The sequence below is a fragment of the Stigmatopora argus genome, chromosome 21, assembly GCF_051989625.1.
Source record: "Stigmatopora argus isolate UIUO_Sarg chromosome 21, RoL_Sarg_1.0, whole genome shotgun sequence".
NCBI lineage: Eukaryota > Metazoa > Chordata > Actinopteri > Syngnathiformes > Syngnathidae > Stigmatopora > Stigmatopora argus.
In genome coordinates, this window is record NC_135407.1 from 11,049,996 (window position 1) to 11,075,555 (window position 25,560).

Below are 25,560 nucleotides of genomic sequence, written 5' to 3' on the forward strand. Positions count from 1 at the left end.
AAAAGGACTGATGAAGTGCGGCAAATACTTGAGAAGGATGAGCCATTCTTGGATCATACCACTAGCAAACAAAGAGGGAGGCATAGCCATATATGCTGTCATTTTAATTGGTAACTCATATCTTGTAATTTGCTCTGTATAAATACATATGTAGTAAATACTGAATGACGATACATTAAACATGAAAGCAAGACACACAAAGCTCATGTGCATGTGCTGAATTTGAAAAGTGGTCTCTTCCATTTAGACATGTTTTCTAGCAAAGTTGTGCCTATTTTCTATCCTTATTTCGTCTCGGACAAATTACAATAAATCATTTACTGATGAATAGAAAACGTTCGGTACAAATTTTATTTAGGTTATAATTACACATGAGTCTGTCTTTATAATGCTTTATATATTTTCCATTGCTGTTTGTTTAGGGACCTTGTTTAACTGTCCACTTACATTAGTCATTATGACTGTGGAATATGTATTCGTTTTTTTTTAACTGTGCTATTTGTCATCATGTGAAATGATATATACTATAGCCACTTGTATATTTAATGTAGAGAAAGCATCAGAATATTTCAGTGGCGGTCCGTGCATTTTCTCGTAGCGCCTTCAACGAATCAATCCAACCCTCAAAAACTATTTTATGGCTATAAAACCTCAACTGCAGCTACAGCTGCGACACATAAAAATAATCAATAAATCAATGCACAAAAATGGGGTAAAATCCACTTCCTAGCAGGATTTAATGATTAAATACAAATACTGGAGCTTTTCAGACATTACAACCGGGCCAGGGGGGTGATTTAACCGGACACATTTGTGTTGAGTTGGGTCTGACAACTATAACTATCTTTTGGCTATAGAGAAATTTTAAAAACTGTGTTCGTTTTTTTTTCTTTTGCGGCAACTTATTGAATTGTTTGATCCCTGTTATCTTAGTTCCCACTTTTTGCCCGAAAATTGGGTAAAATCCAGCCGAAAACAGCATTTATTGATTAAATACAAATACTGGAGCTTTTTAGACATCAGAACCAGGCCCGGAGTAACATTTCCCCGGGAAAACGACAGCGATGAAGGTCGATACGTCCATACGCAAAACGGCAAAAATTGCACTAAAATGGGGTAAAATCCACTTCTTAGCAGCATTTATTGATTAAATACAAATACTGGAGCTTTTCAGACATTACAACCGGGCCAGGGAGGTGATTTCCTCGGGAAAAGACAGCGATGGACGTCAATGGCGAAAGGGCAAAAATTTCACTAAAATGGGGTAAAATCCACTTCCTAGCAGCATTTAGTCATTAAATACAAACACTAGAGCTTTTCAGATATCAGAACTTGGCCCACAATTGAAATATTTAGGAATATAGCCATATTTTACTCACCAAAAATCATTTTTGTTGTATTTCTGGCATAGTCTGTCTTGAAAATGGCTTTAAATCAACACAACAATATATTTGCTTGTGCAGCCCGCTCCAAATACAGTTTGGTAGCTCTGGCTAATGACTAGCCTCATAGTTGGTGAAAGCAATGACGTATCCCTCCGCCAGCGACAAGGCAATGACGTATCCCTACGCCCGCGACAATACATTGTGGTGTTGCCGACTCGAAATCTGATTGGTCAGAGCAACAGTCTTATCGACGCTTGTTTAAAGCGGCAGAGCCCGCAGAACTGATTGTGAAGGCTTTGAGGCAGATTTCTGACCCTGGCAACAAATAATGGCTGAAATGTGATTGGTTAAATGCTTCAATATGAAAACACACATCTGGAAGCAGTGTAACCAGGGGGAAAGGAAGCTAACAGACAATTTGGAATTATTTAATAAGTATTGATGGGCAAAATATCATATATGATTCAGATATTTCTTAGGCCAGCAGAGAAGGCCTTGAAGGCCCTGACGGCCCGCCACTGGAATATTTTGATATCACTACCCCTGACCCCTCGGTTTTACTACTTGTTACTACATTTGCTCAAAATTACAATTACAGTAACTATATACATTGTGGGGGAAAAACAACAACAATTTGAAACAAACCTTGCAGCCATGCCTTTTACTTTTTATTTTTTAATATGTCAATCTTGTTTTTAACATTACATCCACATTTGTTAAGTAATGTCACTAAGATAACAGGGATCAAACAATTCAATAAGTTGGCGCAAAAGAAAAAAAACGAACACAGTTTTTAAAATTTCTCTACAGCCCAAAGATAGTTATAGTTGTCAGACTCAACTCAACACAAATGTGTCAGTGTTGATTCTTTATTGGTAAACATACATACACTTACGTGGGGTCACGAGTTAATTACCTATATTCTGCCATCTCGTGGAACAGTTTTTCACTGTCCGTTATGTCATTAAATGTGGCAGAGGTAGTTGAAAATGCACTGTTTTCTCGCATATAATTTGTAACTCAAAAAATGATGACTGAATCAAAGGGTATGGCTTGTATGCGCACAAGACTTACAGCGTTGCTATACTCTTTTTCACCAGTAGATGTTGGCAAAATAACATTTACTATTTGTTGGTTATGTTTGGTTTGATTCATACAGTATCTCAGAAATACCACGTGCGATGATTTTTTAAAAAGATTTTCCCTTCAAAGTAACACATTTGTACTCCCTCTTAAAACTATGAATATGGAGGTGAAAATTGTGAATCAGGGGCGGCTTATACGTGAGAAATTGTAAAATTCAACAATTTACTGTCAATTTTAAGGGTGTGGCTTATACGCGGGGGCGGCTTATATGAGAGAAAATACGGTACTAATGTGTGCCATTTGCAGGCAATTTGTGTTGAAAAAAAAGTTGAAATTTAATCTTTTTTTTCATGTCACACAGCTTGGGAATCCACGAACACTGATACGTATTTGAAATATCAAATGAATGTGTCTTAAAATTGTTGGAACTTCAAACAGGTGCAAGTCTCACGTGAATGTCAACATTTGTGGTAATGATGACACAATTTGTTTCTGAGGAAACTTGAACATTGTTTGCCAAACAACAAGGCAGCCACATGCCATCTCATGGCACATGACTACACAAAAATGTATCGAAAAATATGAATAATGAAATGATGATCTTGTTCTGGCTAATGTCTCTGGCATAGATTAAATATTTATTTATTATTATTATTCATTTTTTTATTTATTTAAATTATGATTTATTATTATTATTCATTTATTATTATTTTTAAATTATTGTTTATTATTATTTATTTCAAATATTTATTACAAATATATATTTTTATATATATTTGTAATAAATATTTGTTAGACAAATTAATGGAAATTGGATTGAAGAAAAAATACGTGAAGGAATATTGCTTGTCCACAATAAATTAACCATCCATAACCCACAAAGCTAACAATTTTGCCTAAAATAGCCATTTATTCACAAAGAGGCCCGAAAAACTGTCAGTTGTTAACGTGACGCAATGAAAGGAACAGAAAAAAACATGGCCTCCGCAAATCACGTGACGCTGACTTAACCAATGAGTAGAAGTTCGGTAAATTCGCAGTCTGACAAGGGTCGCTGGATTGGATGCCCCCCCTGTTGATGTCAGACGCCATTGAAGCAATGTTTATGACTGGAAATAGATCTATACGTTTCAAAACAAAATAGAAATCTTTAAATGGGGGAAAAAAGTAAAATACGGATTCTTGCATTTTCTGTACCATTTTCCTCCACTAGGATAACAAAAAAGACAACATTGACATACAAATTTTACATACAAATAAAGTAAAGTCTAATGACTCAAATAATAAATTCAATAACATTTCAGTACAATTGAATATGATTTCGTTGAGAAGCTGTGACACAAATGCTACTTTTAAAAGTACACATTTACTAGTTAAAACGTGTCCCTTGAATTTTATAACAAAACCTATATTCCATGCTCTGTGTTTCTTTTATTCTGAAAAAAAATGTACTGCTTCCGTTCTTTGATTTACGTTACGACGGAGTGGAGTGACGCGATCCGACGTTTCTAGTTTGGGCGTTCTGCTGGATGGATTCCCACCACTGCTGAAATATCCATCGGGGGTGTTTTTTTCTATAGAAATTTAATTTCATATACCATTATTTGACCTTTGTTTTGCCTATTTATTTATTTATTTATTTTTCAAAATGGGTTGCGTTGGATTCACCTGCTCCAAACACTCCTTGTGCGCGCTCAACATCCTCTATGTTGTAAGTATCCAACACAACACACTGCACCATATGGATTGAGTCATTACAATATTACTCTGGTTCCGAACGATGTACGTTTATTTTTCTGGAAGGAAATACATATACAGAAGGAAAACATCTTGTGATGAGGTCACACACTTGCTGAATCAATTATTCACCGAGGAACCTTGTCAGATGCTTAGTGTGTGACCAAGAAAAAAAGCTGCTTATTTGCTCTTTTAGTGCCTGAATACGCTTCTTAGGGCTATTTTCTATCAAATCCCCTTTTTAGTGAAATTTTATAGGATATCCTGTCTCTTTATCTTTGTCTGGCATCCCATCTTCGAGTCATTTGCTTAGGCTAAATTATTTATTCATTCATTTTCTGAACCGCTTCCTCACAAGGGTCGTAGGGGGTGCTGGAGCATATCCCAGCAGATTTCGGGCAAGCGCCGGGGAACACCCTGAATTGGTGACCAGCCAATCACAGGTCACAAGGAAACGGACAATCATTCATACCTTCGGGTGATCAACCAGCCTACCATGCATGATTTTGGAATGTGGGAGGAAACCGGAGTACCCGGAGAAAACCCAAGCAAGCCCAGGGAGAATCTGCTAACTCCACAAAGGAGGACTGACTTGGGATCGAATCCAGGACCCCAGAACTGTGGCGCCAACCACTCAACCGCTGGGCTGCCCTGCTCTTAGTTTAATTATTGTTATTTTACTTTTTTTTTATTCATTCATTTTCTGAACCGCTTTATCATCACTAGGGTCGCAGGGGGTGCTGGAGCCTATCCCAGCTGACTTCGGGCCAGAGGCAGAGGACACCCTGAATCGGTGGCCAGCCGATTGGACAACCATTCACCATTCATTCAATTTAGAGTGTCCGATCAGCCTACCATGCATGTTTTTGGAAATGTGGGAGGAAACCGGAGTACTCGGAGAAAACCCACACAGGCCCGGGTAGAACATGCAAACTCCACACAGATGGACCGACCTGGATTTGTACCCAGGACCCCAGAGGTGTGAGGCCGACGCGCTAACCACTCCCGCCACCAGGTCGCCCTATTTTACTTTTATAGTATTTAATTAATGGCTTGCAATTTACATTGATTGACCGATTAATTTAAACTGGGGAGACTGGATGACATCATAATCTTAATTGTAATAATCATGTTTCAAATGATGTGACTTTAGCACAAGGCTTTAATGTTGAGCCTGTGAGAAAAACTTCAGATTGTGGTACAGACTGGAAAATAAACAGCTGCATTAACGTTTATCTGCTGTGCCACTTGACTACAGAGTTCAAAGGGAGCTCCATTATGACTTCACCTCAACTCTTATGGACATTGCACCTTTTTGTAAGTGGGTAAGGTGCTTGCTCACCTTTAAATAGAACAACTGACATCAAAGTTAGAACACTGCCAAAATGACTCGTTTTAAAGTAAAACAAAAAACTTACTTTTACAAAAACATCACATTTTTGTGATAAAATTGATAGCCATGGAGATATTGATAGGATGTATCTTGTATCTCTATGAATCTCATTCTAGTTTTATATTTATACAATTTATGTAAATCAGTGGTCCTCAACCACCGGTCCGCGGACCGGAATCGGTCCGCGAGCTACCTAGTGCCGGTCCGTCAGAGTAAAAAATATTAACGCTTTCAATCTCGCCCTCCTACTTGAAATGAGAAAAGTTGTTATAATATTAATAATGATAATAAATAATTGCTGGCCCGGTGGAGCGAGTGGTTAGTGCGTCGGCCTCACAGCTCTGGAGTCCTGAGTTCAAATCCAGGTCATGTCAATCTGTCTGGAGTTTGCATGTTCTCCCCGGGCCTGCGTGGGTTTCCTCCGGGTACTCCGGTTGCCTCCCACATTCCAAAAAACATGCATGGTAGGCTGATTGGACACTCTAAATTGCCCCTAGGTATGGGTGTGAGTGTGCATGGCTGTCCGTCTCCTTGTGCCCTGCGATCGGCTGGCCACCGATTCAGGGTGTCCCCCGCCTCTGGCCCGGAGTCAGCTGGGATAGGCTCCAGCACCCCCTGCTACCCTAATGAGGATAAAAGTGGTTCAGAAAATTAGATGAGATAAGAGATAAATAATTGTGATTATGCTTGGGACTTGTTTTTTTTGCCCTTGTGGGTTTTGTTCGTGTACCAGACATGGCCGCGATAAACGACCACTCCTATTATTACTGTTACGGCTGTCAGCCTGGGTACACTATATAGTAGGGTGTGTTGTTTTGTGTGTGGTTTCTTTTCTTCACAGGTACCTGGAGCTGTGGCTCCACCCCCCTGTCGCAAAGCCTTGCCCAGGCCAACACAGCTGTGACTACTTCCCAATCATCCCTCCTCCAATCAAGATCCACTTCCTGTCCTTATTTAAACCCTTTTTATTTTGCACTTCGACCCTTGGCCCTTGGCTCTTGGCCTTTGGCTCGTGGCTGTTTGGCTTCCTTGATGCCTTTGACTCCCTGACTGCATGTGATTGTAAATGCTGAGGCAGTGGAGTCCTTACTTTCTTGAGATAGCACTTATTGTCTAGAGATAAGTAAGTTTTGTTTGCCCCAGCTTCACCTGGTATTGTAAGTACGCTACTCATGGTTATATTGAGTATTTATGTTGATAAAGTTAATTATTTTGGGGCTGCATAGGGGGACTTGAGATAAGTTTAGACACCCCGGGGTATACATAGTTTGTTGCATTTATACATGTAGTTCATTCCCCTCTCTAGACTTTTATCACATCAGTTCTGACAGTGGCACCCTTAGGCCTTATTTCCTGTATTTTGTGGGTGTTCATATGAACACCTGTCTGGGAGGGTGGTTTTTTACTGTTTTTATTTGAGGGTGCCGCTTTAATATCTTTTGCTTCCCCTATGTTGTCCCGTAGTCCTGGTTTTGGTGGACATTGTTGTTAATAAATCCTCAGTGAAGGCTACTTGCAATGTGTCTGGCTCGTCATTGACTGAATCTTTCTGCTGTGGTAGTTGCGACTCCCTGGTATAGCTTGCCATCAGGGGGAGTCGTAACAAAGTGGGGGCTTGTCCGGGAGTATTAAGATCTGTTATCACAGCAGTAGTTTGGTAAATGGTGGTGCAGACTGCATCTGCAGTAGGCCGGTGAAGGCTGGGCAAACAGTGCTGAGGTAGGCACATTTATGAAGCTATCATTCAGTGTAGGGTAGCGCTGTAACTCGCAGGATGGACTTTGATGTGGAGCAGTTCCTTTTTCAATTTGGCACTGTAGATCAGCTTGACCGGTGTAAGAGGCGAGATCTGGTGGGTCTGGCCGCTCATTTGGGGTTCAATCTTTCCATGACTGCCAGGCTCGCTGATTTGAAGCAGGAGGTTATCCAAGTTTTAATAGCAAAACAGTACTTGGAACCCACAGGAGGAGCATCTGCGGATGTTTCTTCATCTTTGGCTGATTCTGCGGAATCAGGCAGGGGGGAGAAAAAGGAGGTAGGCAGGGATGGGGCCACCTTTAAGGCCTATCTAGGGATGGCGATCCTTCGCCACTGGTTGGCGCCAGATTCAGGGTTCCAAATCCCATGGCTGGTTTAAAAGGTAAACCAGAGGGAAATGTTACTTTACCTGTTAGGGAAGATCCCCATATTGCTCTAGAGATGTTGTGTATGCAATGTGAGGCTAAGGATAGGGAGTATGCCCATCAGCTAGCCCTCAAGAAAATGGAGAAGGAGACGGCGTAGTTTGCGTGGGAAATGTAGCCCTTCATCGTGAAGGCGAGCTTCTGGTCCTCACAACCAACCTCGATCAGCGCCCTGCTGACCGCACTGCCGAACACCTCTCGAATATTATCCACCACTGACGCATTGGGTAAAGTCCTCACATCTGCTATAGTTTCTCCTTGCTTTTTGACAGAGAAGCTTTTTCTGCTACAAGAGGCACTGGAGTCTCAGCGGATGTGCGAGCTGATGAATCAGCAGGAAGGCCACCTCAAACAGCAGCTTTCGCTGTACACTGACAAGTTCGAGGCGTTCCAGACCACGTAGTCCAAGAGCAACGAGGTCTTCGCCACCTTCAAGCAGGAGATGGAAAAGATGACAAAAAAAATCAAAAAGCTGGAGAAGGAGACGGCGTAGTTTGCGTGGGAAATGTAGCCCTTCATCGTGTAGGCGAGTTTCTGGTCCTCACAACCAACCTCGATCAGCTCCCTGCTGACTGCACTGCCGAACACCTTTCGAATATTATCCACCACTGACTCATTGGGTAAAGTCCTCCCATCTGCTATAGTTTCTCCTTGCTTTTTGACAGAGAAGCTTTTTCTGCTACAAGAGGCACTGGAGTCTCAGTGGATGTGCGAGCTGATGAATCAGCAGGAAGGCCACCTCAAACAGCAGCTTTCGCTGTACACTGAAGTTTGAGGAGTTCCAGACCACGTTGTCCAAGAGCAACAAGGTCTTCGCCACCTTCAAGCAGGAGATGGAAAAGATGACCAAAAAAATCAAAAAGCTGGAGAAGGAGACGGCGTAGTTTGCGTGGGAAATGTAGCCCTTCATCGTGTAGGCGAGCTTCTGGTCCTCACAACCAACCTTGATCAGCTCCCTGCTGACCGCACTGCCGAACACCTTTCGAATCTTATCCACCACTGACGCATTGGGTAAAGTCCTCCCATCTGCTATAGTTTCTCCTGGCTTTTTGACAGAGAAGCTTTTTCTGCTACAAGAGGCACTGGAGTCTCAGTGGATGTGTGAGCTGATGAATCAGCAGGAAGGCCACCTCAAACAGCAGCTTTCGCTGTACACTGAGAAGTTCGAGGAGTTCCAGACCACGTTGTCCAAGAGCAACGAGGTCTTCGCCCCCTTCAAGCAGGAGATGGAAAAGATGACCAAAAAAATCCAAAAGCTGGAGAAGGAGACGGAGTAGTTTGCGTGGGAAATGTAGCCCTTCATCGTGTAGGCGAGCTTCTGGTCCTCACAACCAACCTCGATCAGCTCCCTGCTGACCGCACTGCCGAACACCTTTCGAATATTATCCACCACTGACGCATTGGGTAAAGTCCTTCCATCTGCTATATTTTCTCCTTGCTTTTTGACAGAGAAGCTTTTTCTGCTACAAGAGGCACTGGAGTCTCAGTGGATGTGCGAGCTGATGAATCAGCAGGAAGGCCACCTCAAACAGCAGCTTTCGCTGTACACGGAGAAGTTCGAGGAGTTCCAGACCACGTTGTCCAAGAGCAATGAGGTCTTCGCCACCTTCAAGCAGGAGATGGAAAAGATGACCAAAAAAATCAAAAAGCTGGAGAAGGAGACGGCGTAGTTTGCGTGGGAAATGTAGCCCTTCATCGTGAAGGCGAGCTTCTGGTCCTCACAACCAACCTCGATCAGCTCCCTGCCAACCGCACTGCCGGACACCTCTCGAATATTATCCACCACTGATGCATTGGGTAAAGTCCTCACATCTGCTATAGTTTCTCCTTGCTTTTTGACAGAAGCTTTTTCTGCTACAAGAGGCACTGGAGTCTCAGCGGATGTGCGAGCTGATGAATCAGCAGGAAGGCCACCTCAAACAGCAGCTTTCGCTGTACACTGAGAAGTTCGAGGAGTTCCAGACCACGTTGTCCAAGAGCAACGAGGTCTTCGCCACCTTCAAGCAGGAGATGAAAAAGATGACAAAAAAAAGCTGGAGAAGGAGACGGCGATGTATCGGTCCAGGTGGGAAAGCAGCAACAAGGCTCTGGTGGAAATGGCTCAGCAGACATCCATTCAAGACCGCGATTTTGACGCCCTTCAAGGTGAAGTCCAGCGGCTGGAAAAGCTTCGGCACGTCCTCAAGGAGACGAGGGAACAAGTGAAGAAGCGGCAGCCGAGGCAGCAGCAGCTCAGTCACGGTGCGACAAAGCCAACGAGCTTAGCCGGCAACTGGAGGACATCCTCAACATCTACTGCAGAGAAAGCCTTTCGGCCGATGCCGTGGCTGATGAGCAGTCGCGTGGCTCTGAGCGCCTCGATGACAACTGGGGCAGGGGGGGCCAAATCCAAGGGGGGGTGCCAGCGGTTTTGACAAGGACCCAGATGGTTTAGTCCATCCCGTTGCGTACTTTAAGAAGTTTAATGCCAGTCAAAAGTGGTATTCTACGATTGAACAGGAGACGCTTGCTCTGCTATTAGCGCTCCAATTCTTTGATGTTTATGTAGGATCTACTTCAACTCCAGTCGTGGTGTACACTGACCACAATCCGTTAGTCTTTCTGGATAAAATGTTTAACCACAATCTGGGCGCACTGGGCGCTTGTCCTTCAAAATTATAATTTGAGTATTCGTCACAAAAGATGCTCAGAAAACGTTTTGGCTGATGCCCTGTCTCGGGTTTAGGAGGATAGTTATATCAGGATAGTGTTGGTTGGTTGAGGCAAGTTGGTGGTTCAATTTCGTCAACAGGTTGACTCTTGAGGGGGGAGGTGTTACGGCTGTCAGCCTGGGTACATGGACGGGCCGGGGAAGAAGCCCATCTTTGACCAAGAGAACCTCAATCTGGACCCCAGCCTCATCATGAGCCCCGGAGACCTCCCGCTGCTTTCTCGCTGAGCGGAGCGAACCGGCTTGGGCAGAGTGAAGTCCGGGCTCGCATCAAACCATTGGCACATTTTATTTTGAAAAGCTTCCGGGAAAAAAAACCCACTTGGTTTGTCACATTTGTTGTTTTTGCTCTTTGAATTTTTACGCATTGAAATGAATTGAAAACAAATTAATTCGTTCCAACTCTCTGGAAAAAAAACACCACAAACAGGATATTGGATTGAAAAAAATGTTTTATTTCTTATAATTCGCCATATTTTGACAAAGTAATAAATAACGAGTGGTTTGATAGTAATAAAATGCGTTTAATAGAAGTAAAATTAGATGCATTTCGCGGAGGGGAAGGGAACGATATACACACTGAGGCGGGGGGGGGGGCTGTTCGGGGGGCTTTATCCACGGCAACAATGCACTCGTAAACGAACAAACAAATTTAATTTAACTTGGATAACTATATACAGACACTCAACGTTGAATGTAACTTCAAACAAAACTAAATTCTAAATTTGTTATCTTTTTTTACCTTACGTAGTTCTACGGGTTGACACCACCTGGCCGCTCCGCCAAAGTCTTCAAAACGAATGCATCAAGAGTTGTTTGTTTTTGTCTACCCTTCAAAATATTTCTATAATGTCGCATACAAATGTCATCACAATAGGATAACGCACGACCACTTGCCAACGAGAAATAGTCTTTAAAGAACGATCGCGGGGCCTTTTTTTTCCTTAGAAAGAATAACAGGAAATACAATAGTTGAGCTTACCCACGTATTGATTGTGGGTAATGAAGTTTTATTCTGAGAAAGGTTGCCATTGCCTATGGGTGTTGTGTGCACGAGTATACTTCATTACCCAGAAAGCCCTCTTTTTGCCCGCGCGTTGTGCGTTTCCTGGTCGTATGAGAAACTCGTCTGAATTAATCGTTCCGTGCTCGTAGATATTGTTATACACGAAAGATATGCAAAAAAGACCTGGTTTGGTGGCATCACGAAATTTTGATCGCATGACTGGCGAATTATTCGATCGAAATTTCCCTCGTAAGACGAGAATTTTGTATGACGAGCGGACGTATGACGAGGTACCACTGTATATAGTATAGAATATAGTTCCTCTGCTTGATATAAAAAAATGAAAACAAATAACAGGTTAATGGGAGTTTTATTCCAAGTCCTTGAAGGGAAGCCCTCTTTCAGCAAAGCACAGCTTCACGTTTGGGATGAAACAGTTTGTGAAGAAACAGTTTGTGAAGGCTTTTGTGATTCAGGCTTTCCGGTTGCTCATCCAGTATACAAGCAGCAAGGATTTTTCTTACTTGTATTAAGTTCATTTTGTCTTCTTGTGGCCATGTCTGGTCTACATCATCCGTAATATTCGAGGGATTGCTGTATTCACCGGACTAAGCGTGGGATGGAAACATGTCAGGTAACAAATCAACCTTAAAAAACCACCTTTGTCTGTTATAAACAAATCAATCAGAACATGGGCTTTGTTCTTGTTTTTTAAAGCATGAGGACAGTCAAACTTTTTTTTTTCAAGATGGCCCCCTTAGGCGGCAGCCGGTGGCAGTAGCTCTGTCCACTCTTATTTGTTTTTTGTGTTTTACAGCCTTTCTATCTTTTTTTATTACATTTTAATATTTATTAATACATTTCTTTTTACTTTACTTTGTACTTTATACTTTAATGTTTTTACAACTGTCTTTGTTCTGTTAGCTTGGCTTCTTTCTGATACTTCTTTTTTGGAACCATTCAGCCATTCCTTCGCTGTCATACACATGGGATTAGCTGTGAACAATACGCAGCAGAAAGAGCAACACCTCGATGCCGCTGGAAATCCGGAGCTGGAAAAAAGCGCCGGGAGAAGAAGCGACGCTTCAGACCAATCATTCCATCTATTATTATGGGGAAAGTGAGATCCCTGCAGTGGCGGGCCGTCAGGGCCTTCAAGGCCTTCTCTGCCGGCCTAAGAAATATCTGAATCATATTATATTTTGTCCATCAATACTTATTATTCCAAATGGTCTGTTAGCTTCTTTTCATTGCTTTCCCCCCTGGTTGCACTGCTTCCAGATGTGTGTTTTCATATTGAAGCATTTAACCAATCACATTTCAGCCATTATTTGTTGCCAGATCAGATCTGCCTAATTCACCATCTACTAACAGAGTAACAAATAACTAGTGGTTATGATGTTTAATAATATAATGAGAAATTTAATACAACGCGGAGTTCGCGGATGGGAGAGCGAAAGACTTAATGGATGCGCTCATAACGTAACATAAATTTTAAATTTAACTTAAATTAACTTAGATTCCTATACACAGTTTAAAAAAAAGTTTTAATCTTACGTTACACTAAATATAAACCTTTTTGTGCAATAGCTAAGGCAAAGAGGTTAATGTAGTCCACCGCGGTTTTCGAGGCAAACTTCCTGCTTCTCCCTACATATTGGCGGGCCAGCTTAGTCAGCGTACACTACTCATGTTTTTCGATTATTTGGTGCTTAATATTGATTGTCATCATACGCCTTTTCTTCGCACTACCCTTCCTTGCACCGGCTGGCTTTGGACCCATTGTGTTTCCCTTAATTCTGCACTGACTAACGCAAAAACAACATGGGAAAAAAAGCAACGCTGCGCCCAGTGCTCTTAGAGATCTTTGCACGAGGGAGATGCGGCGAGAGAGACACTGCGGTGAAATCATTAAGCAGCCTCTTGCGGCCTGGCCAAGAGGCTGTCTCAAATCCTCGTATCTCAAAATGTGTCTCGTATCTCAAGGCAAATATTTTCTCTGAATTTTACTCCTATCTGAAATTGCTCGTATGTCGGGCACTCGTATGTCAAGGTATTACTGTATTTCTATTCTAGTATTCAGATTGGCTCATACACTATCTGTCCTGTTTTGATGCAGATGGTGAGCCTGCTGATGATCGGTATCGCAGCCTGGGGGAAGTGGTTTGGTCTTGTCTCCAGTTTCCAGGTGGTGGGTGGCGTCATCGGAGTAGGCGTTTTCCTCTTTTTTGTTGCTTTGGCTGGCCTAATCGGTGCTATGAAGCACCACCAGGTCCTCCTCTTTTTTGTATCCTTTGTCTGACTTACCCTCAATGATGTCTACATATTTGAAGCCAAACCAATATGAACACAATACTACCAGTTCGCTAATGTAACAAGTTACGAAATCTCCAAAAAGTAAATGCATTTCCTTATCCGTTATTTTATTTTGAATTCCCCTTATTCAGCGATTAAAAACTAAAAATGCAACGTGGCACATATTTTCAAACACACACACACATTGGGCACACGTAAAAGTCTAAAATGTAATACAAAGTTGACGGCTTTCGGCCCTGGTAGAACGGGCTCTTGCCGCCATCTTGATTACATCTATAACGGCCGCAGAGAGAGAGATATTTCAGCCGCGCAGGGCAAATTTCCATATGCTTTATTTATTTTAAGACATTAATTAAAAAAATCCTTATAATTTTCTCTCATTTTTGTGTCTTTGCTCACATCTCTCATACAAAATTGGGACACTTTGACCAATTTTAAAGGGTTTAGTTGGGAGTTGTGTGAGGACCGTAGAATGAATTAGAGAATTTACATATAAAGTACACCTCTACATACGAAATTTTCAAGTTACGAAAAAAGTCTTGGAACCAATTAATTTTGTAAATAGAGGTTCGACTGTATTTGTGAATTTATACACTGCTACACTGATTTGTGCTGATGCAATGTGATATTATTTGGATAAGATTTTAATTAATTAAGTAAGAATGTGGCTGTTTTTAGCCAGAGACCACATTAGAGAATGGACAGTTATGGACCCATCCTTTTTTTGTAGGTCGACTGAAGAATCAATTTTCTGGTCTTCAATCTGTAAAACGCTGAATTTGCAGTTTTGGATTTTGGTAGTACAGACGCTCCACTACTTACGAACGAGTTAGGTTCCGAGCGATTGTTCATAAGTTGAATTTGTTCGTAAGCTGATTCAGTGCTACATTTTGTATTATAATTTATGTTTAAGGCCTATATAAGTATATTGAAGGTTTATATAAGCGCATTTGTATGTTTAAGGCTTGTATAAGTAACCTGCACTGGTTTGTACGGAAAAAAACATTTAACGAACGATCGTCGAACGATTCAAGTTGTATGCCCCTGCAACGCTCACCATTTTCTCACCCGCATCAAGCTTCTTTATTATTGCCATTTTCGTTTCAAATGAAATGGCTTGCCTCTTCCTTGCACTACCACCCTCACTAGAAGCCTTTCGCTTTTCACCAACCATATTGAATAATGGATGCACGAGATATTTAATGATAAAAATGTTCTTTGCGCACTGGAGATACGTTCACGCACTTACGCACTGCAACGAACGGGGCAGAGGAAGGTGGATGCTGGGTGAGCTCTCACAGCGCCAGGCGTCGGTATTAGCGGCGGAAAGAAGCACTACAAGAAGTAGCCGAAAGAAGCCAGGCTCACAGAACAAAGAAAGTTGTAAAAACATTAAAGTAAAAAGTACAAAGTAAAGTAAAGAGGAATGTATTAAGAAATATTAAAATGTAATTTAAAAAAAGATAGAAGGGCTGTAAAACACGAAAAACATAAGAATATACAGAGCTACTGTCATTGGCTTCCACGTGACGGCACCATCTTGGGGGGAAAAAAAGGGGGAAAAAAAACCTATGCGCAGACATGTTCGTATGTACCGTTGTTCGTAACTCGAATGTTCATAAGTAGGGGAGCGTCTATAACAAACTAGTCTTGCAAGCAACACCTTCCTGTCTGTTTCATTCATTTATCATCATACAGGGAGTGCAGAATTATGAGGCAAGTTGTATTTTTGAGGATGAATTTTAATATTGAACAACAACCATGTTCTAAATGAACCCAAAAGACTCATTAATTTGAAAGCTGAATATTTTTGGGGAATTGAAATTGGGCTTTTTTTAGTTTTGGCTATTTTAGGGGGACATCTGTGTGTTCAGGTGACTATTACTGTACATAATTTCTCGCATATAAACCGTCCGAGCATATAAACTGCCCGCGCAGATAAGCCGCATCCTTAAAATGGCCTTAAAATTGTTGAATTTTACAATTTCTCACGTATAAGCCCCCCTCTGATTCCCAATTTTCACCTCCATATTCATGGTTTTAATAGGGAGTACAAATGTGTTACTTTGAAGGTAAAATCTTAAGAAAAATCATCACACGTGGTATTTCGTGAGATACTGTATGAATTAAAAGCAGATTATTAGTTGGGGTCAATATCACAAGGAAGTTAATATGCCTGTCTTTGTAAATGCAAAATATCAAATTATTCAATTTGAAAAAAGAAATAAGTCGATCTTGATGAGAACCTGATGCTTTTTAATTACAGAAATTACAATTTTCTTACCAGAAGTTTAAGATGTTGTGGTAGCCATATTGCTTTTAATGTCAAAATATCTCAATTCTTTCAATGGTTCATATTACTCCAATAGTTGTCATTTTCGAACAAGAAATAAAACAAAAAAAATCAAAGTGGAATTTTGTTTTATTTCAAAATCAAGGCTACTCGCGTCTGGCCAGTCAGAGCACATTTAACTAGGTTTAGACGGCAGCGCCCTAGGTAAGATGGCCGTGCCCCGACCAAGCAGTGACGGGAACGTGAGTTTTTTTTAATGTTTTATGCAAGATATGCACGTTTTTTTTTTCAAAATTTTTCCAAACCTTGAAAACACGACACAAAATGTTCCCATTAATTACCCCAGCAAAATCATAAATTTCTCTGTGGTCAAAGTGGTGTTTTGTATCTGCGCAGTTTATTAAATTCAATACACAACTGCTTTTTTTTTCTTTTTTAATTTGGGCGTCACGCAAAATGGTTTAAAAATTGTCGGCTTGTTCCTTGACTCTGACGCAGTACATGATTATTCTCTTCATGGTGTTTATTGTCCAGTTTTCTGTTTCCAGTGCCTGTCTGGCCATCAACAAAGAGCAACAGGTGAGGTGAAATTAATTAATCGTACCTGTATACCAGACATAAGTAGCCTGACAAATAAGCTAAACTTTGGAATGCATTTTAATATGCCCAAAATGGAAAGCCACCGAGTGTGGCAGTTACAGACTGCCATAAGCGCCAGTTAAAAAAAATCTGGTTTTAATTAAGGTAAATTTACTTCTGTGTCAACCTCAATACAGTAGCTATTATTGCATTTCATTGAGGAAAAAAAAGAAGAAAAGGGGTTAACAACCACTTTTTGTTTTGGATCAGAGGAAAGAAAATCTTTCTTATTCCGTCATACGTGTTCAGATTGCCTAAATACATTTTTTTCCATATCGCCCGATCTTGAGACTTTTCCCTTTTTTTAACTTGTTTTTTATTCATTTTAATTGTTTTTTATTTTATACACAATGGTATCTAGACATTTGCATGTTAACATTAAGATTTGAAAATAAAATACAGGATGCAATAAGTATATTTACGTTTCAGCGGATGTTTGCATTTTTGAGATTTTGCACTTTAAAAAATTTTTTGGTATCCAGAGAAACATTTTTTCCCGTTGAGACATTTGTAACTAGAGGTACGCCACTGTGGTCGTATTTGATTGGCTAAAACAGTTCTGACACCAATGATTGCTCACAGCAATTTTGTCTTCTTCCCATTGTAACTTTTATTGACAATTTGCATTTTTTCCCCAAAATTGTTAAATAACATTATTTCCGCTGGGATGCACTTGATCATAACCTTGTTTCTCCCTTTAAGAGGTCTGTGCTTTATACAGTAATCCCTCGATTATCGCGGCTTCACTACAACGTGTTTTTTTTTCTGGGGGAATTTTTTTTTGTAAGTTCATAAAAATGTGAAAATCCACGCTGAAACTCGTAAGCGGAAGCCACTCCCCTGTCCTCCGCTTGCTACTAGGACTGACCACTGAAGTAAAAAAATATATACAGACGCTCCCCTACTTACGAACGAGTTACGTTCCGAGCGATTGTTCGTAAGGTTAATTTGTTCGTAAGTTGCTTCAGTGCTATATTTTGTATTATAATTTATGTTTAAGGCCTATATAAGTATATTGAAGGTTTATATAAGTAAGTTTAAGGCTTGTGTAAGTAACACACAGTATGTACATGTACGTAATAAGATAAATAAAATGAAGTTTAAGTTACTTTTGGAAGATGTACTCGATGCTTAAGGAGATGATGGAGGAGGAGGAGGATTTTATATCATGAGAGGGTCTTCGTCGTCGCTGGAATGGGTTTCAAAAGTTACTTCCTCCTCCATAACTTCAATGTAGGAAGAAGTTGAGGGTCGAGGAGAAGAAGATGAGGGTTGATGAGTATCTTCCTTGGAGGATTTACTAGAAACTGGCCGAAAGAAGCGATCTAACGACGATTGCACAGTTTTCTTCTTTTTTTCATCATAAATGATGAGTATGGCATCATTCAATTGATTTGCAACCTTTGTGCAACGTTCAATATTTGGGTCTTGCTGCTCAAAGACTGCGATGGCTTTATCTATGAGCGAATTTCTTCATAGGAATAGGCGTTTCTTCCTCCTCCTCCTCGACATGTTGCTGAGCCTTCTCCCTCTCACAGCACCAAGCGTCGGTATTAGCGACGGAAAGAAGCACTACCCGGAAAAAGGCGCGCAATACAAAATCTAACTTACGAACTTACAGCATCTCTTTCCGAACATTTTTCGGCATATGCCATATTCGCAGACATGTTCGTATGTACCGTTGTTCGCAACTCGAATGTTCGTAAGTAGGGGAGCGTCTGCATATATATTTATTTTCATTTTTTTTTAAATAGGGCGACCCTACTTCGCGGTTTTTCATTTACCACGGCCATGTCCAATGTTCCCTCTAAGCTGCGCGCGTGCGCAATTGCGCACTACTCTCGTCTTCTCTGCGCAGCAGCAATCATATGGCGCGCAGTAAAAAAAAAAATCGGAAGGTTTTTTTTTTTGTTTTTTTACCCCTTTCCCCATGATGGCGCCGTTTAAGCGGCAGCCAGTGGCAGTAGCTCTGTCCACTCTTATGTTTTTCGTGTTTTACAGCATGTTTTACATGAAAAATTAGAGGGAACATTGACATGCACCTGCTTGTGGCAGGTGTGATACTGGTGTGCCCATAGCGAGCAATGATGATGTCGTGACTGGATGATTCGCCTAAAGACGTTTTGCCGACGGACGTTTGACAGACGGACAGGTCGCCGATGGATTGGATTGGATTGGATAACTTTATTCATCCCGTATTCGGGAAATTTTGTTGTCACAGTAGCAAGAGGGTGAGGATGCAGGAATAGGAAGAAAGGCATTTTAGACATAAATAGATAGGTAAAAGTAAGTTAATAAATAAATACATGAACATTTGTTAGTTTAATGATTAAATACAAATACTAGTATTTGTATTTAATCGTTAGTTTAATGATTAAATACAAATACTAGTATTTGTATTTAATCATTAAACGCTGTTTTCAGCTGGATTTCACCGAATTTGAGAGCATTTTGAGCCGTTTGGCGAATGGACGTATATGGACGTTTTTTTGCCTCCATCGCGACATCATCGCGACATTTTACCGAGGAATTCACTTCCCTGGGCTCGGTTCTAATGTCCAAAGAGATCCAGTATTTGTATTTCATCATTAAATGCTGTTTTGGGCTGGATTTGACCGAATTTGAGAGCATTTTGAGCCGTTTGCCGAATGGACGTATTAGACGTTTTTTTGCCTCCATCGCGATATCATCGCGACATTTTACCAAGGAATTCACTTCCCTGGGCTCGGTTCTAATGTCCAAAGAGCTCCAGTATTTGTATTTAATCATTAAATGCTGGTTTAGGATGGATTTGACCCGATTGCTGTCATTTTACGGCTCGGTTCTGCTACATCTGCCCACCCAAGAGTGCTTATTCCCGGACTGCCATGCCCGCCCAAGATTGCTTATTCCCGGGCTGCCATTGATGGTAGACTAACATTGATTTTTACTATAATTTGGACAACACCGGCGGTGGGCCGGATTAAAAATCCTAACGGGCCGTATATGGCCCACGGGCCGAGGTTGAAAAACTTGTACACACACGATCCGGGGGTGCGGCGAGCGCGCGAAACCTCCGTTCGGCCGAATGAACTTTCGGCGGAACGTCCATTCGGCGACCTGCCCGTCTGTCGGCGAAACGTCTTTAGTCGAATCATCCGAGTACCGATGATGTCGCTCACACTGGTACTCAGTGCGCTCAGGGAGGTTGTCTTTCTGCTCAGACCAACGAAAAATTAGAGGGAACATTGGCCATGTCTGGTCTACATTAACCGCGATATGAGAGGGATTACTGTATTTGAAAACACCACCAAAGTGTGAATTTATGGATGAAAGGCTAGCCATCTGACTTTATTTTTATATCATTAATAAGAACCAATGTTAATTTCTACTTCCAGGATCATCTGCTAGAGGTCGGCTGGAATAACTCGCAAAGTACCCAGAAGGATGTGGAGAAGAGCCTCAACTGCTGTGGCTTCAGACAGGTTGACCTCAACGCCACCTGTGATGCTGTATGTTTGGGTTCTTGTTCCACCAACATAGCAACAAGTCAAACTAAATGTTTTCCTCTTAACGTTATTCCTTATCATATCCAAGACTGCAGTGGAGTGCATTTTTGAAATCATAAACACCACTCTGCTTATCTGGGTTGTTAATGGTAGTTCTTGTTTTTTTTCCTGCAGACCTGCTTTCCCAATCACTCATGTTTGCCTTGTGCTGATAAAATCCAGGAACATGCAGATGAAGTACTACGTTTTGCAGGAGGGACTGGACTCTTTTTCAGTTTCAGTGAGGTGAGCATTGGATGACATTTAACAAAAATGAAAAGAGGTGACTGAACTTTACTGAATTCGACTGATTGGACTTCGCTGTATTATAAAGATATGCTTTGGTCCCTGATATTAAATTGGCAACACAACCATGCTATTGTGCTCATATACAGTGGTACCTCCACATACGATTGTAATCCGTTCCGAGACCGAGATCGTATGACGAGCTTTTCGTAACTCAAGCGGACGTTTCCCATTGAAATGAATTGAAAACAAATTAATTCGTTCCAACCCTCTGAAAAAACACTAAAAACAGGATATTGGATTGGAAAAAAAGTTTTATTTCTTCTAATTCGCCATATATTGACAAAGTAAAAAATAACGAGTGGTTTAATAGTAATAAAATGTGTTTAATAGAAGTAAAATTAGACGCATTTCGCCGGGGATATAGACAGCGACATACACACGGAGGCGGGGGGAGGTGTTCGAGGGGGGACTTTATCCACGGCACTCGTAAACGAACAAACAAATTTAAATTAACTTGGATTAATATATACAGACACTCAATGTTTAATGTAACTTCACACAAAACTGAATTGTAATTTAGTTTTAATCTTTTTTACCTTTGTAACGGGTTGACCCCAACCGGACGTTCCGCCGGAGTCTTCAAAACGAACGCATCAAGAGTTGTTTGGAACTTGCCGCTTCCCCGTGTATATTCCAGATCTTTTCTTTGCAAAACTCTGCCGATCCATTGTTGTTTTCCTGGTATGTAAATGTAGACCAACGTGGGGGGAAAAACGGGTGTGGAAAAGCAAAGTCCGCCCAGTGCTCGTAGATATATTTTATACACGAAAGAGATGAAAAAAAGACAGTGCCATGGCCACCTGGCTTGGTCGCATCACGAAATTTTGATCATATCTCAGGCGAATTATTCGATCGAAATTTCCGTCGTAAGACGAGTATATTGTATGACGAGCGGTCGTATGACGAGGTATGACTGTATTTATTAGCTGACAGGGCAACACTTCTCAGAACAGGAACTTTTATGTATATTTTCCTTTAGCTGTTTCAATAACTCACTTTAACATACCTCAAGTATGCAAACCTTAAAGTGAAAGTTTCTGATTCGGGAGTGAAGTCACTGAGAAATTCTCGTTTTGAAATGTTTGATAAAATATACGGAGTGCCATTATAGCAAGGGTGTCAAACTCGGGTTGGTTCGCGGACCGCATTAACGTCAACTCGATTTCATGTGGGCCGGAACATTTTAGATATAATATATATATTTTTTTATCAGATTTAAAGACCTGGATCAAAAGCCCTAAATATTCAGTTTTTTATAGATCCAAAACAATGTTTATTTGAGCTTTTTTTTCTTGGTAAGGGAAAACATATTTTAATCATTTGTTTTTCATTTCAAAATGAAACATTTTTTATTATGTGCAATATTAAAGTGGAAAACTGAAAATATTTTTATATATTTATTTTTAGATTTTACAAAATGCTTTTTGAACACAAAAATGAAGAAAATTGGATTAAAAATGTGAAATTATTGTTTTAAATAGGGGAAAATCAGGAAATATATTATACATCAATCATTATTTGAATTTAATCCCAAAGCAGAAAGTCGGCACTCATGATTTACTTTCTCGGGCCGCACAAAATGATGCCACAGGCCAGATTTTGCCCCTGGGCTGCCACTTTGACACCTGTACATTAGAGGGTATCCTCTTATTTTGACGCTGTGCGCAAATTGTCTGGTTTTGTTGTAACGGTTCACAAATGATGGCTTTCATTGTGCCTCTGTCAGATTCTGGGTGTGTGGCTTACATATCGCTACAGGAACCAGAAAGACCCCCGGGCGAACCCCAGTGCATTCCTGTGAAATCATCAGTCTCTGGACCTTTCTTTGGGCTATACCTGTAAATACCAGGCTATTCGAATTTAATGTGATTAGTTTTTTGTAGGCAGTATCCCATTATCTCTGCGACTGAAATCTCTTTTGGAGAATCAGTTCACTACTCCTTACTCTCACTACATTCAAACTGAGTACACTGTTAGAGACATTTTGTTAATAACAGTTTGCTTTTTTTATACTGTATTTACTCGCATACAAGCTGCTTTTGTCGGACAAAAAAAAATGATGACTGATACGAGGGTATGGCTTATATGCGTATAAAAACACGACATGCAAAAAAACACGACATGCAAAAAAACTGCAAGTTGACGGCGCCATGACACCATGGCGTCTCAACAAAATGGCGTCGTTGCGTGCGCCGGGACATCATGATGCAAGCAAATGCTGATACGGTCATTATTTCAAAATATAAAGAAGATAAAACGCTAATTTATTTTGATGTCTATGAATGAAATTCAAGAAAAAAATGTACGTATCTTGCATAAAACGTGAAAAAAAATTCCCGTCACTGCTCGCTCGGGGCACTGCCATCTAAACCTAGTTAAACGTGCTTTGACTGGCCAGACGCGAGTAGCCTTGATTTTGAATTAAAACAAAATTCCACTTAGATTTTTTTCATTGTATAGTCCCAGCGCTATCAAAGAACATCGCAATGCTAAGCTAACTGGCTAATATTAATTTTTTTTCGTTGTATTTCTTAATCGAAAAGTGACAACTATTGGAGTATAATGAACCATCGAAAAAATTTAGATATTTTGACATTAGAAGCAATATGGTTGCCACAACATCTTAAACCTCTGGTGAGAAAATTGTAATTTCTGTAATTAGAAGGTTCAGGTTCTCATCTAGATAGACTTATTTCTTTTTTCAAATTGAATAATTTGATATTTTGCATTTACAAAGAGAGGCATATTAACTTCCTTATGATATTGACCCTAATAATGTGCTTTTGATTCATATAGTAGCTCAGAAATACCACTTGTGATGATTTTTCCTAAGATTTTCCCTTCCAAGTAACACATTTGTACTCACTATTATAAAACCATGAATATGGAGGTTAAAATTGGGAATTAGGGGGGGCGGCTTATACGCGAGAAATTGTAACATTCAAAAATTTCAAGGTGACTTTCAGGGTGCGGCTTATACGCGCGGGCGGCTTATAGGCGAGTAAATACGGTAAGTATTAACAGAGCTGCACTATGTTTTTTTTCTCTTGTATTGTGTTCTTAAATGAGTCACGCTGAATGCAATAATCCACACAAATCTACATTATGATTTATATTATTTAAACCATGTCTATGTCTGACAGTGCTTTAAGGAATGAAAGGAGTGCATATTGTACAGTTTGTGTGATGTGTGTTTGTTAGAAAATGTGTTCACACTCTACCAGCTTATCCTGCTTTTGACTGCATCTTGTTTATTTAGCAACTTTTGCATGACTTGTAAATATAGACATGCACTGGGAATTCTGTAAATCAACTATGAGACTTAAGACTGTCAAAACACAATAAAAGACTGAAGGAGTAAAATACAGTTATGTTTTGTTTAGCTCATTCCAGAATTATTAATTCTAGTCATAACATATCTATATTTTTCTTATTCCTTGAGGCATTTTATATTTCTACTGTTAGGTATAAATTGTGCAATTTAAGATTTTTTTAAAGGTAATTGGTATCATATCAATAATCATAATTGGTATTGTATCAATTGGTGTCAGAGGAACCATGTTGCAGGTAACAGGCTGGTGAATTTAGACCATTAGGTTTTTTGTGTGTATGTATATACGTGCTTATATATATGTATGTGTATGTATGTATATATGTGTATGCACAAGTATGTGTATATGTGTGTATATATATATATATATATATATATATATATATATATATATGTTTATATATATAGATATAGATATCTATATATATATATATATATATTTCAGCAACACGCTTATTTATTTATATATTTTTTATATACATTTTATTAACTTACTTATTACCTATCTATTTATGTCTAAAATGCCTTTCCTATTTCTGCATCCTCACCCTCTTGCTACTGTGACAACAAAATTTCCCGAATACGGGATGAATAAGGTTATCCAATCCAATCCAATAGAAGCTAGCTGTTACTACTGACCAAGAGGACAAAACATCTGGAAAAACAAAAATACTAAAAATATTGGTCTTGAAATGGTCATACATACAAAACAACAGTCTTATTCTGTTTATATGCAAAATTAAGGGGGTAGATGTATGTTGGGTTAATTTTGGGATGTTACTATATGTTCATTAAGCATTTAATAGGTAATGAAGTTATAATTTAATTTGTGCTATACTTTATGTTGGGACCGAGTAAGCTCGAGGACACTTTCCCCCCACAGCTGCTTTCGAGGCCAGTTAATTGTTTTCAGGACTATTGACCGAACAGGACACCATGTTCCAGGCCGAGACTGTTGATCTGAGTTGGCAATGAAGATCTATGAGGGACTCTTAAATTGCTTTGACTTGGATTCCGGCAGATGGCGATAATCGAATCAACTTCCGAAAATACTCGCATTATTGTTTAAAAATATGGTCGCTCTGTTTACCTTATAAAGAAATTATTATGCTTATTTGTGCAAATTCTTACGCAGTTGTTTTGGTTTCCGATCCGCTCGGGTCACTTTGTATGCTTACTTGTGCAAATTCTTACGCAGGTGTTTTTGGTTCCGATCTAATATGAGATTGTTGTGGCAGTTGTTTTTTGACCTTAATGGTGTTATTCGGTTAGCTTATGCAATTGTTTGAATCAGATTACCTTAAATGTTTTGATTATCCGCTGACTAAATTGACAGAGGAAGATGCCGTTTCTTTAGAATCATCTTGGACGAAGGCGAGTCGGGAGTGATTTTCCTTGCAAGTTGTAGCCAGAGTATGTTAATGATGCCTCCCTGTTTTGATTAAAGTGTATTAATAATAGACCTATCAATGTAGATTGAGGTATTAAATCAGGCTTTATGTTGGAAAATGTGAAAATTAGTAGGATATTCAGTACATTTGTTCTACCCATTCCTTTAGAAAACTGATGGCAAGTCCAACCTATGTGATTCACTGGTTCCTTCTATACTAAAAATGTTATGGTTACATGTGCATGTGGGAAATAT

At 40.0% G+C, this 25,560-nt stretch overlaps 1 protein-coding gene across 1 annotated transcript; it reads left to right on the forward strand.

Moving 5' to 3' along the window:
* Nucleotides 1-3,944: 3,944 nt before the first annotated feature.
* Nucleotides 3,945-23,951, forward strand: tspan13b (tetraspanin 13b). Its single transcript, XM_077590382.1, has 6 exons — nt 3,945-4,182; nt 13,620-13,787; nt 16,608-16,688; nt 20,126-20,239; nt 20,411-20,521; nt 22,311-23,951. The coding sequence occupies exons 1-6, from the start codon at nt 4,120-4,122 to the stop codon at nt 22,383-22,385; spliced, it is 612 nt and encodes a 203-aa protein (XP_077446508.1). The 5' UTR covers nt 3,945-4,119; the 3' UTR covers nt 22,386-23,951.
* The last annotated feature ends 1,609 nt before the right edge of the window (nt 23,952-25,560 follow it).

Bases quoted from the DNA above. Each gene is read 5' to 3' on its own strand.
- tspan13b (XM_077590382.1), top strand. From the start codon at position 4,120: ATGGGTTGCGTTGGATTCACCTGCTCCAAACACTCCTTGTGCGCGCTC. The intron at 13,788-16,607 runs GTATCCTTTGTC...ACTCTGACGCAG, and splicing joins ACCAGGTCCTCCTCTTTTTT to TACATGATTATTCTCTTCAT. The intron at 20,522-22,310 runs GTGAGCATTGGA...TGCCTCTGTCAG, and splicing joins TCTTTTTCAGTTTCAGTGAG to ATTCTGGGTGTGTGGCTTAC.